Genomic DNA, 13,969 nt, shown 5'->3' with positions numbered 1-13,969 from the left:
TTGTAGAAATTTACATGCTCTGAACAAATGTTTGCCACTGACACTTTACATCCTCAGCTCCCATTATTTCAAAGTGATTTATGCCCAAGAATAGCGGAATTTTAAAATCTGAAAGGGACCAGTTCTCCAAAATTCTCAAAACTGTTCAGCTGTGGGCCTTATTCAGTCATCACCCCCAGCCTGCCACACTTTTCCCCCATAAACTATGGTGAGGGGTAACGATTCGTTTTTCACTTTTATTTACCTATTAAAATCACTTGTCTAGAACTCCAGGCGCATTAAATGCTTTGCGTGTGCGTGCTTAAAAATAACGCCCCCCCCAAAATTCAGTTGGTTCAGTATCATCAAAAGGGGACTGCAAATAACAGCTTCTTTCCTCAATCCACCCAATCAATCAACATCCACAAGGAGAGCTTGCAGGGTGGGGGTGGGGGTGATATGCAGCGTTCAACATTTGATGGGGCTTTTAAGGATCAGAGAAAGAGAATCACAGAGTTGAGGCCCCCTGACTGAAAATACTTTTGACCAATCCCCTCTTTAAGTCAGCAAGTAATAAGTATGAGAGCTTCCCCTGATTGCAGCTGCTATGGAATGACATAAGGAGTGAGGGTAGAATAGGTTAGGAATATTTTGATGCAATGTTTTTTGTTTGGAAAATGCCATTTTGTCAAAACCAAAACTCTTTTTGCAGCAACATATCAATTTTGACTAAACTTTCTTCTTGAAGTTTGCTCAGGTCCAGGATGCAATCGAGAGAGAGTGAAAGCTAAGAATAGTCAATAGTTCACTGATTAGTGTACTCACCTGGGCTAGGGAAGAGTCAAGTTCAAGTCTGTGCTCTGGGTCTCCCCCACAGAGTTCTGTAATTACTGGGCTATTGAGTTAGTCTCTCCTGTCCAATGAATTTGTAATTATTTATACAAAGTAGAATAGCTCTAACAGGAAAAATTGTGAGAGTGATTCTGTATTCTAATAGGTGGAGCAATGGCTTGGGATATGGGATACTCGGGCTCATGTCTGTATTCTAGAGCAGGGACTTAAACCTGGATCTGCTGTGTGCCAAGTGAGTGCCCTAACCAGTTGGCTCACCTGGATTGGGTTTTTGGTGATCCCTCTTTTCACAAAAAATTCAAAGGGTCTCAGTTTTTTGTCTCAATGTGGACCAAAAATAAATACTAAAACCTCAGAATTGTTCATGAACTGGACTTCTTGTTTTCAGGCCAGCCCTAAGTGAAAAGTCCCTAAGGACACAGGCCCAAACCACTTGCACCTTACATTTTTCCCAGAAGCAAATTGGAAGTCAGTACAGATTTCAGAAAAAAAAAGCATAATATGTGGCAGGTCAGAAGTACCATTTTTAAGAAGCAGGCAGCCACAGTCTGCACTAGCTGAAATTTTAAGTACTCTTGAGGCATAGAACCATGTAGAGTGCATTGGAGCAACTCAGGCTTGAGAAGTCTAAGGTACGGAAAGAAAGAAAATACAAAGTTGCATTCTTCTCACCAAATAGAGGGAAAATGCCACTGCTACCTCCAATAATCTGATAGCTTTACAAACTATATTTTATATTAGATCTAACTTAAAACTGTGGGTACACTCCCTTAAATGAGGTGGCATATTTTAGTTACTTTTCCTCAGCCTTAAAGCATTTCCTCATGTTTTACTGCATCAACCCAGAAGACTTGAGACAATGCAGTAGTTTTTGCCTATGCCACAATGTCCTTTGGATGGGTCACTTCAGCCAGGCAAAAACCATATGCTTGTCACACCAATCGTTTTGGTGGCCAAAACTGCAGTCTGACATTTAGGTTTAGATCAAATACTGCGACACCTGTGCCTGTGCAAAGGTACCTTAAACTAAACCCTTTAGAACTCTACCCACTTCAGCATAGACATGGCTTCCTTCTAAACTCAGCAGGTATTTCCACTATTAAAGAGCCTTGCTCCATCCCAGAAAAGATCAGGACTCCAGAGACAGAGGATCTCCTTTTCTGGGTGCCTGAAGTCTGTGGTATTAAGCTCTACTTCTTCAAACAAGACATTACCTCTTCTGAAAAAGTGTTGGCAGGAGACATGGATTAAGAGCCAGCTGCTTTCTGACTTGCTACTGTCAAAGTCCCTGGCTCAGGCAGTTCTGTATCAAAGCTTCCAATGCCCCCTTTTTATTCAGGTTCAGATCTAGGAGATGGATCCAGGGAGACTCCACAGCAGTATGTGGTCAGGGACTCTGTTAAATTAATTCTGGTCATCTCTGAGGCTGCCTCAAAGATTCCATTGGCTCCCCTAATATTGCACTCTGTGCTTCTGTATTAAAAGAAGAGATGGAATTCTATGGCTACGTCTACACTACCCGCCTGAATTGGCGGGTAGAAATCGACCTCTCGGAGATCGAATTATCGCGTCTCGTCGGGACGCGACAATCGATCTCCGAATCGACACTCTTACTCCACCAGCGGAGGTGGGAGTAAGCGCCGTCGACGGGAAGCCGCGGAGGTCGATTTTGCCACCGTCCTTACAGCGGGGTAAGTCGGCTGCGATACGTCGAATTCAGCTACGAATTTGCGTATCTTAAATCGACCCCCCCCCGTAGTGAAGACGTAGCCTATGGCTGGCACTTCTCTTCATGAGTGCCAGGTATATCACCTGTGTTATGCACATAGGCCTAACTTTTAGTAAGTTTGTGTGCTCAAGTTGCCAGTTCAAACACCTGACCCCAGCTCATAGATGAATAATGTGTGCACACACAACTCTATTTTTCTTGCAGTTATCAGGTGATTTACACATTTTCTTCTGGAAAACAAGGCCATAGTTTACTAGCAGAGAACAAGTTTCTTCTCTTCATATATTTCCTTCAAGACTATAAAGAAATTTATACCATATAATTAAGCACCTATTCTGAATCTCAGAAAGAAAGGCATTTCAATCTTCTTTTAGGATATTCCATCATAATATTGTTACTTGATATATCATAAGCAATAAACATTAACTATTTTTGTTACTGAATTAAAAAATAGCCTTTAATAAACCACACTTGCCACTATGAAGGCTAGATTTTCAGCATATTGGTACAGTGATTTTTATAAACTGCCTTTAGAAATTCTAGTTCAAATCTGGTTACATTTTCAAATTAAATGTTAAGTGGTCTATTTATGCCTTCTAGTGAAGAAAGTTCATATCATTTATTTCCCCCTATGGGATGATGAGAGACTTGTCTGTGATTATATGCAAATATAGAGAAAATTGTTGGTCATGTCTAGGCAATAGGTATACCACTAGTAATTATAATTCCTGCCCCAAGTAATAGGCCAATCTCATATGCTGACACTTTCCACCATTTCAAAGTGCAGTTGTAGTCTGAAAATTGAGTAATATGTACAAAACTTTTTTATTGTTTTTAGATGTGTTCAGAGCAATGTTGTCTGACTTAAATGGCAAAAGAAACTTCTATTATCTATCTAATTTATCTAGGTAAGCCCTACAGAGCAGAAAGAGTTGGATTTTATTATTTACTAAATTCCAGTTAGAGAGGCAATCAGTTAAAGCCATGCAAACCTATAGCCCTCAGGTATTACTGAGGACATAATTTGAAGGCAGAGTTTGCACAGATTAATTGAGGCTATGATTTATCTTCCAGAATACTTTACTGGTGTTGATGTGTGAGAAGGAGAGAATCTCTTTACTCTCAGATTTAGTTTGCAGAGTTGGAAATTAGAAAGAGAAAACACTTTCTTTTAAAGTGAGTACATCTGATGTAGAATAATTGAAACAAACTCAGAATCTAAGGGTAAAAATTTTTGATGCACTTTTCAGAGTAGAACTGCACTTTAAACAAACCATAATTATACACAAAACATAAAAGAAAAAATAAATAGAACAATATGTCATGTCTATAAGGGAATAATTAGTAGTAAGACATTGCATTTATCTCTAATATATTGCTGTTTATATATAGTTATAGATATAAATAAAAATCTTTACATTTCTTTTACAAAATGTGTGCAAAATTGATGTAAATGTCAAGGACTCAAACCATCTATTATATCAGAATAGTAGAATTTTACACTCAGTTTGCCAAGTGTAAATGACTACACCCGGTGTAAGAAAATGGCAAATCAGGCTCTAAATTTTCAGAGCTTGGAACTCAGTGTTCAGTCTTTTGTAGCACCAGACCTGTTTGTTGGCACTTAACAAAAATGAATGTTAATTTGCAGGTTGGAGGTCTAGATATTTACATGTAAAATAAACCCATATCACTGACTGAATATACTGAAGAATTGTAATTAATATTTCCTGCTGATACCAGAAACCACACAATGTAATTTGAGCAGTACTTTGTAACATATTTTCTGTACTGGCTCTCACAGACAGCCCCTAAAGACTGTGGCTTCTCCCACATGGAGGGAAAGGAACCTTGCTTTAGGAAGCAACTCGATAGAGAAGATCAGGGTGGGGGTATGCTTCCTGCTTGCGAAGAGAGCATAGCTGTTTGGTAACAGTAACCAGCAGCAGCCAGGGAGCTGCCTCTCTACCCTATTGCAGTAATAAACAGATGTAGTTCTGTTGTTTATTGAGCTCATGCCTGCATCATTATTCCTAAGGCTCTGGCTGACTGTGCTAACCCATCAATAAGTAGATTGTAAGGTCGTGTAACAATATTAAGTAAGAAAAAAAATTAAATAGCTTTGTCTATTGTGCAATCAAATGAGAAGAGAGTCTTGTGTACATGAAATAAGAGGACACATTGGTAGGAAATTAACAGTAAGTTTTGAGAATAATATTTTTTTCTTTTATTTAAATTATCTTCCAGTGGTAGAATAAATATAGTGCTAGAATTAACAAATTAGACATGACAAAACAATGGTTGTGATCATAGGGTACCAGCAGCACACAATACAAATATGGAAAGATACTGAAGATCTTAGTCTATAAAATGGTATTGTGGTTTAAATTGCTACTATATGTATACAGAAAGAGGAAAAGTCAGTAGTGCAGTGTATTATTTAGGATAAAAATGAGCTGCCAGATTGCTTCCATAAGATAAGATCATTTCATGTTACTCATACTTGTTAAAATCAATTTTAATTGCTTTAGTGGAATAGGGACAATTAAAAGTATATCAGTAAAACTGACCCCTTCTGATATCAAGTATTTTACATGTACAGAAGAGATTTGTTTTCTCTGTATTCATGTGATAACAAGTCAGCATCATCACCATTGTTTAACAACACTATCTCTTGAAGACTGGTTCCTTGAATCCCCACTGTTCCTTTTTCCTTGCAATTTAGCTCACCCTGGAGATGGGCCAAAGTAGGGTACATGTACATTTCTATACATAAAAAGTGCAGCTGGACTCTCCCTCTTTCTTTTTTCTTTTTTCTTTTGTGTGCATGTGTGTGCAACTTGGGGTATGTAATTAGCCCATTTCTTGACTTTTTCTTAAAAATAAAAATGATTTTATTATGTGTAAGCAACCAAAAATATTAATTTGTGAGAAATGTAGTTTAGATTGAATGATTTGATACAAACAGTTAATACTGTATTAGTAAATATACTATGGTATATTTTGTAAACATAATGAAGTCTTAGTCTACTACACTCTACTAAAATTGTAATGAGAAGTAGGAGACATTCACCATTTATTGTGCATGCTTAGGCCCCAGTCCTGCAAATGCTTAAAACACAGGAGACATCCCACTGAATGAGATGAGAGTGCTCAGTTGAATAAAGGCACACTAGAATCATACGACTGGAACGGACAGTGAGGTCAGTCCAGTCCCCTGTCATGAAACGTGCTTAAGTGTTTGTTTGCAGGAACGGGACCATAATTGTGTGGATCAAAGTCCACTGCAGATATTTTCTTTTTGAATTAGGAATTAGCACCCCTAGTTCCAGCATACTTTTGTCTGCTAAGGGTATGTCTACACTACGGGATTAATCCGAATTTAGATAATTCGAATTTGGGAAACAGGTTGTATAAATTCGATTGTGCGCGGCCACACTAAGCACATTAATTCGGTTTTTAACCACATTAATTCGGTGGTGTGCGGCCACACTACCCCATTAATTTAACCACATTAATTCGGTGGTGTGCGGCCACACTAACCCTAATTCGAATTAACAAAATCGATTTTGGCGCTACTCTGCTCGTCGAGGTGGAGTACAGAAATCGATTTTAAGTGCCCTTTAATTCGAATTAACTGGCTCTGTAGTGTGGACGGGTGAAGGGTTAATTCGGATTAACGCAGCTAAATCCGAATTAAAGTCGTAGTGTAGACCAGGCCTAAGTTTGTAAAATCCCAAATGTCACAACTGAGAGATTTATACATATACACAGAGAAGACCTTACTTTTCTCCTCCATTTTTCAAAAAAACTTGAAATTTTAGTTTTCCCTTTTGTTATTGGAAGGTGCCTGGGGACAGTGTTTGGTTTCCCATGCGAAGAGAGAGCTGGGATCAAATTGGTCTCCATTTGTTCCCATGGCTGCATACAGTCATGTGGACTATAGGTTAGTTAGGCCACTGCTATCATTGGATAGCTGAACAGGAATAACTGTTAGCATGGATCTGTAATTCTAGTCAGCCTCATATGTTTCTCTGTGGTGAAGAGCAACACAAATGTCCCTTTTATGCTATTTAACACAGGAGAGCAAATAATGATGGTTTCAGAATCAATTTAGTTTAATTCAACTTAATAATTAACTATTCTCAAGTTAACTGAAAAATTTGAGTATTGCCTTCTCTTCTTTGGCATTCCTCTATCTTGGGCTAGTTAGAGTTTCTTGGCTGGCTTGTCAAAAACTTACAGAATATAGATTGGCTTGCATCATGCCTTACTGTAAAATCATAAAAAGAACAGGAGTACTTGTGGCACCTTAGAGACTAACAAATTTATTAGAGCATAAGCATCCGAAGAAGTGGGTTGTAGCCCACGAAAGCTTATGCTCTAATAAATTTGTTAGTCTCTAAGGTGCCACAAGTACTCCTGTTCTTTTTGCGGATACAGACTAACACGGCTGCTACTCTGAAACCTGTAAAATCATAAAGTCCAATCTTCTAAGATCAATCATTTTCTCTTGTTAGAAAAAAATGGTTTTTACTTGGGTGGGGGGAAATCACTGATAAATATGAACTTCTTAACCAAACTAAAGCGAAATTGAGTATTTGAACATATATAATGACTTTTAAAGAATAGCAGGTAGCCATCCACTGAGTAACAATTATTTTATGATATCTTATGGGCTATGCATTTTATCATAACAACATCAGCCAAAATTTAGTCAGTTTGAATAAAGGCATTTTTTGTGGCTTGAAGCAGCAGCATCTTTTATTTTTCTTTCGAGTTTGAAATCATTTTGGGCCCTAACATCGATAGTCTACATACAGAATTTTTTTTTAAAAAGTGAAAATTATAAAATATGAGGGGTAATACTGGCTCCCCTTGCCATCTTGCCATTGGCTTCAATGGGGCCAGGATTTTACCCTGGTGCTTTAAAAATGCATGTTTGACTTTTGATGAGTATATAATTATTTCAAAAAAGTAATATGACAAGCTGATTTCACTGTCTGGCTATAGCACTTTTTTTTTTTTTCAGTTAGTGTGGTTATTCGCTATCCTTCAACAATAGCTAGTTTTGTATTGAAAACATACTTTCAATTTTCAGTGAGTCACTTTGTTTAAAAACAAGTCCACAAAACACGATATTTTCAAGTCATTATTGGACTATATATCAAAAACATCAAATTTTGAGTATATTTGCTCTTTAAAATGTCTTTCCATATCTAAAAAATGTATCTTATTTTATTTATTGTAAGTTTCTTTTTTCTTTGGGTTGGGGGGGAACTAAAGTAAATAAGCCAAATACAAAGGGAGAATATAATGACCACATTGAAGCACATGTCAATGTTATTCAATTGTTGTGCCTTGAGAGAACAAGTGCAAGTTGCCTTTCTCAGCAAGGATGATTCTCCCTCCCCCCTCCCCCCCCCCGCCATCTACACCCTCCAAATGTGAGAGTAGATGCTAAATATGATGCCCACTCTGAGACTGGGAAAGGATGTAGATTTTTTTTTCAGTGGTTCAGTAAAATTCTTTTGTATAAGCTAAGGAGTATGAGGACACATTGTTTTCAGGTAAGATGGTATTGGGAGACCTACTTTAACTGAAGGGATGTGCGGCATTTAGTGCTTCTGAGAAATGAGTGCAGATGGCTGTGTACGTGAGGTTAGTCATGTGACAAACTAAAATATCTTGTGATAAGGAGGTATAGAAGTGGCAGCGTCTCCAGTGGGTTGCAGATTCTGTGAATTTTGTAGCCTATGAAATGGTGGCTGTGTGATAGTCTGTTAACATTTTGGCAAAGTTCAACTTCCTTTCTCAAGCCTCCTGTTTTTTCACTTGACATTTGAATATCTGTTAAAGCCATGTTTAGACATATCCCTGAACCCAGCCCCTTCCCAGTCAACAAGTGATCTTCAAAGAAGATGGACACATGCACACTCTTGTTGGTCAGTGTTAGTAGTTGCTAAGAGCTATCTATTACTCATCCCTCCCATCATTTAAATTGCAATGGGATGAAGAACTTGGAATCGCTCAGGTGGATGAAGCTTGTAAATTAAATTTCAAAATATGTGGGATTTCTGATTCATGGGTGGCCAATCAAGTATAGCAGTTTTTATATATGGTGGACCTGGGCTTTAGCTCTGCTTTTCAGATGGTTTGCTTTTAACAATGGTTTATAAAAAATGTAACTTTAGAAGTATATATCTTCTGCGGGCACTACACTATTTATGCATTGTTTTGCAAGACAGGTTTAATTTTAATTCTCACACATACTAAATCATGTCATTTTCAACATTTTTCACAGCCTTAATGATGATGTTTTATTTTTGTTTCTTACTCTCATTTTGCAGAGTTACATACATGGGAGCAGTCAGGCTCAATTTGTTGCAGAATCCCATATTATACTACTACTGAGTATCCTTCAGAAACCGATGGATAGAACAAGGCAAGCTAAATCAGAGTATGCTATTATATGAAATTGCTCTGACAGTGAATATCATTGAAGCTTTGAACAGGTATTGCCTTTTCACTTTATTTACTATATGATTAAGCAGATACCTAGTGTTGTTACTGTTTACTGTTAGGGAATGCTGGAGCTGCTGTCTCCTACTGTGTATCTATTTAACTGCCAACTCTAACAATCTGCCTGGTACAGTACTATTTTATATTTTTCCTTTCTTTTCTATCTTTAAATCATCAGCAGATATTTTTTCTTTGCTTTTCTCTTTGTATTGTCTGCTACTTTTAAAACTATTTTGCCTCAGCTTTCAGCTCTGTTAAATGTTGAGGAGAATATACGTGTTTTCTAGTTTGGAAAAATAGCAAAAATATTTATGAAAAGAGATTATCTTTCCAGAGCTCTTTCTATGGAAAAGACACACCTGACTAGACGTTTCCTTGTTTGCACTAACTTCTCCTTCAATTCCAGTGGTGATAAATGACCCACTACAGTTCCCATTAATGTCAAGAGGAAGACTCTGAGTAACTTGAGTGGGTTAGATGAAGACCTGCATGAAAGTTTCTGTAAAGATGAACTTGTGATTTCTCTAAACCCTTTTTCTGATCATAAGTTATGCTCACTCAATGAAAACTATAACACATGACTAATCACAGTTACCTTTCTCATGTGGGTGGCACGGGGAGGTGGAAGAGAAACAAATCAAATTCCCCAGACTATGGAGCAGCAGCCAAAACCTTAGGGTTTGGTAATCACTTTGCTCCCTCCCAGATTTTGAGGATTTAGTAAGTGGATCCACACTGATGTAGATCCATAGCCCCTGTCCTACAGATTCCAAAGCCATCTTCATGTTTGGGAAGATGAGCCCAGTGGTGCTGGAACAATTTTTATAGTGCTGAACGTGGAAACCATGTCTTTGGGTTGTTGTAACTACTTCATACCAGAGGCTACGGCAGCACCGCCAGCACCCCTAGTTCCAGCATCTATGGGTGGGCCCCCACAAGCATACTTCACCCCCTACATAGTGATCCACTGTCTGGGCTCCCCACTCCATGCAGTGAAACCACATCAGTTTTTCTGCCTATTGGGTCTTATGTGTCCCGTAGATGGGAAGGGGAAGATTTAGCCCCCAAGTCCTGATCTTAGGCACACTGAAGTCAATGGGAGACTTTCAATTAACTCCATTGGTCTTTTCATCAGGCTCTAAATGCATCAGATAACTATGCATCAAGGTGAGAATATATCCTTTTGAACAGATAAAAACATTTTTATGTGTTCTTAATTTCTGAATTTGGCATTTTTGTTTTTAATATAAGGTTTTCAAAAGGTTTAAAGATGAATAAATGGACCAGAAATGTGCACATTGAAGATCAAATCAAGAGTTTTTCTGATTCACAGCTTCTCTCCTCATTCATAACAAATAGGTGATGCCTCTCACTTGTGGAATTTGGAGATGGTCCAGTGTTATTGCTAGAGGATTCAGGACTGAGCCCTGCCCTTCAGCTCAGTCCACCAGAAATTCTGCCTCTAGTGTTGGAACAAGATGGCAGTTCAGCAGTGCTGGATTCCTTTAAAAAAAGTGTCAGAATGCAGGGCAGTAGAATGCCTCAGGAGGAAGCAGAAGGGAACAGGGGATCATGGGAGGAGCTGAGAGGAAGATAGGGCACTGGGAGAGCTGGGGGAGGACCAGGAGATGTCACTCCCCTTAGATTCCATCCCATCCCTGCCTCCCCCCTACCTGTGTCCATCTCCTGCTGCCCATGGGGCTCTATACTATTCAGGTGAGCCCATTACCTAGCTCCTAACATCCTGGCTCTAGCTGTGCCCTTAGCTCCTGGTGGCTCCTGCCTCCATGTTCCCCTGCAGTTTCTGGCTGCAGTTTCCCCAGCTCTCTCTTCACTGACCTGCCACTAAGCACACTCTGCCAGTGCCTGGCACTTCCCAACTTGGAGGATTCTTTGCAGCCAGGGCGGAAAAGGAGCCTGGCCTGCCACCATCAGATGTACTGATATGCTACCTTGGCTCCTTAAAGAAGTGCCGGAATGGCATTTCTGAGTATTCTGGCACAATTTTTAAGCACTGCAGTTCAGTTGCTTATCACCACTTTGTTTCATCAGTTGTTGCTGTTGTTCAATATCGACTTTATTTCAGCTTGTAGCTCCCCTCTTCCTCTCCTGAGCTGAGTCACTGCAGCAGCAAGAGTTTAACCCTCTGATCTCCCTAGTAGAGCACCGCTCTACCAGGCTCCCTCTGCCACCACAACAGTGGTAAGGAAGCCCTGCAATCTACAAGACAAATCTAAGTGTTCTAGGCAGCATTTCAGGAGCCTCATAGAGGGAGATATACCTTGTTGCCACAAACATCCTATCCTTGTTCTGCCAGGGCATGGAGTTTCAGAGAGTTAGTGATGCCTGGCAGCCACAAGCCATCAGTGTTCTCAACTCTTTCATTGTGAGTTACGTGATTTTGGCCCCTGCTGGAGTCAGTCTCACAATGACTCGAGACATTCCAGTCCCTGTATGACTGAGCCCTGTGCAAGGAAGATCCCCCTCTGATTTCCCCATCTCCTGCGGAAGAGCAGCCAGTCAGGGCTGCTGTAGGAATGTTCATGATTTTTGACTGTGGTGTTGGCAGTACTGAACCACTGACCCTCACTTTGCCTGGGAATGAGGTTTTGAGTCAGACTGATGTGCCGGAGGTGTAATTTCCAGTGTGGGAAGACATACACATGCTAGCTCTGCTCAAGCTGCCCCTAAAAATAGCAGTGTGGCTGCAGTGTCATGGGTGGTGGCTTGGGCTAGCTGCCTGAGTACAGTCCCACCAAACCCCAAAGTACGTATTGGGGCAGGTACTGCCCAGGCCACCACAACCACACTCTTTTTAGGTGCTGATTTGAGCAGAGCTAGCATGTGTATGTCTTCCCACACTGGAAATTACACCTCCCAGTTGCTGTGTATACAAACTCCTAGTGCTCTAGATCAGGCTCACTGCCCCTCGCTAACCTTGCAGCATCTCCCAGCATGCAGAGAAGCCTGTTATTTCTATGGAGCTCTGTCTCAGGCAGCAGTGTAATGGAAATAGTGCTTCTCTGGCTTTCTGTATTTAGATTGTGGTAGTACCCAAAATGTGCTAGGTACTTCTTGAATACAGAGAGAGACCCAGCCCCTGCCTCCTACTGCATTACTATTGATGTAAATACCATATTAAAAATGTACAAAGAAAACACAGATTTTTATAATATAATATATCTTATATAATAAAAATTCTGTGCTATCTTCCTTGTATATTTTTTAAATATAGTCAGGTTTGGGTGTTTTTTTGTTTTGTTTTTTTATGAAGATTCCACATCCTTAATACAAGTATGAACAATTTCCAATGTGTGTTTGGGTGTTTGGAGGGGGGAAAGTGTTAGCAAAGTCAACATGCATCAAGATAAATAAGAAACTTCTGTTTGCATGTCATAATGCACTTGTCTGTCTTATTATTCAGGCTGTGATATCTTTTTGTTTTCTGGTACAGTCTATATAATAGAAAGTCACTGTAACTGGCTGACAGAATTGAAACTATTCATTGTCTCTTGCAACAAGAATTACCTAAGGTTTCATTTCACAGCTCAGTACTATCAAGCAGAGAATTTTGATGCAAAGAAATTTCACAAATATTATAAAGTCTTACATACAAAAGACACAGTGCACAGTCAACCTGTGGAACTCTTTGCCAGAGGATGTTGTGAAGGCCAAGACAATAACAGGGTTAAAAAAAAAAACTAGATACATTCATGGAAGATAGGTCCATCAGTGGCTATTTGCCAGGATGGGCAGGGATGGTGTCCCTAGCCTCTGTTTGCCAGAAGCTGGGAATGAGCAACAGTGAATGGATCACTTGATGATTACCTGTTCTGTTCATTCCCTCTGGGGCACCTGGCATTGGCCACTGTTGGAAGACAAGATATTGGGCTAGATGGACCTTTGGTCTGACCCAGTATGGCTGTTCTTGTGTTTTTATACAGACTTTAACAGTTACACATGAAAGAATTAATGTTTCCTTCTCTTTATGTTGGCAGTACTTAGTAATTGCTCCATTGCTTTGTTGTTATTTTTTTAGTCAGGAGGTGTTTAGAGCAAAGATGAGTTAAAAAAATATGCCCGATTGATAAACTGTGATGTATTCACTTTATCATTAAAACTTTAAAAGGTGAATTAGATTTTAAAGCAAAGTATTATGCTAATGCTATATATGTCTCATTTGGCTGCTTCTTTTCACTTTATATTTCACTTTATAATATAGAAGGATAAGGAAATAGCTGTCACTTCTGTGATAGAATATACAGCATGTTTTTTCTCTTTAACAGTGTAGATTTAAGGTGTTTTTAACACCTTTGGAGGAAAAGGGAAAATCTGGACCTATCTACTATTCATGACAAACTTTTCACACAACTCTTGCTTATCATTTAAGTTGTGGTAGTGCCTTGAATGTTCTAGACCCATTCTAGAAGAATATACAGAAGAATACGTGTCTATTGGTTACATAATCAGATCACACTTTTTATTTTAACAGAACTACTTAAAAATCTGTTTTTTGGTCCTAACTAATTATTATGGTAAATTGCTTGAATAGTCACCAATTGTAATAGCACTGTGGAAGTTGCTTAAAAATAAATACAAATAAATACAAAGTAGAAAATGTCATCACTAAAGAAAACTTTAATATTTGGACAGTTGCAGAAATTTGATGTTTATTAGTCTTAATATTAAATTGTTTTATTTCCCAATATCTGAAAAAGGATTTTAAAGATAATTTTGAAATACCTACTGTCAAGGCTGATCCCCACTTTGAACCTTAGGGTACAAATGTAGGGGCCTGCATAAAAACTTCTAAGCTTATCTACCAGCTTAGCTTTGGTCTGCTGCCACCATCACAAGAATTCCCTCCCTGGGAAGCCTTGAGAAACC

At 39.0% G+C, this 13,969-nt stretch overlaps 1 protein-coding gene across 1 annotated transcript in view; it reads left to right on the top strand.

The window, feature by feature from the left end:
* TUSC3 (tumor suppressor candidate 3) overlaps positions 1 to 13,969 on the top strand; it is a 272,148-nt gene that overhangs the window by 204,200 nt on the left and 53,979 nt on the right. The window contains exon 7 of the mRNA XM_024192953.1: positions 8,911 to 8,974. Coding sequence (XP_024048721.1) covers positions 8,911 to 8,974 — 64 coding nt within the window. The remainder of the gene's footprint in view (positions 1 to 8,910; positions 8,975 to 13,969) is intronic.

Source organism: Terrapene carolina, unplaced genomic scaffold (genome assembly GCF_002925995.2).
Source record: "Terrapene carolina triunguis isolate 2854851 unplaced genomic scaffold, T_m_triunguis-2.0 Scaffold66, whole genome shotgun sequence".
NCBI lineage: Eukaryota > Metazoa > Chordata > Testudines > Emydidae > Terrapene > Terrapene triunguis.
This window is presented reverse-complemented; position numbering and strand designations above follow the sequence as displayed.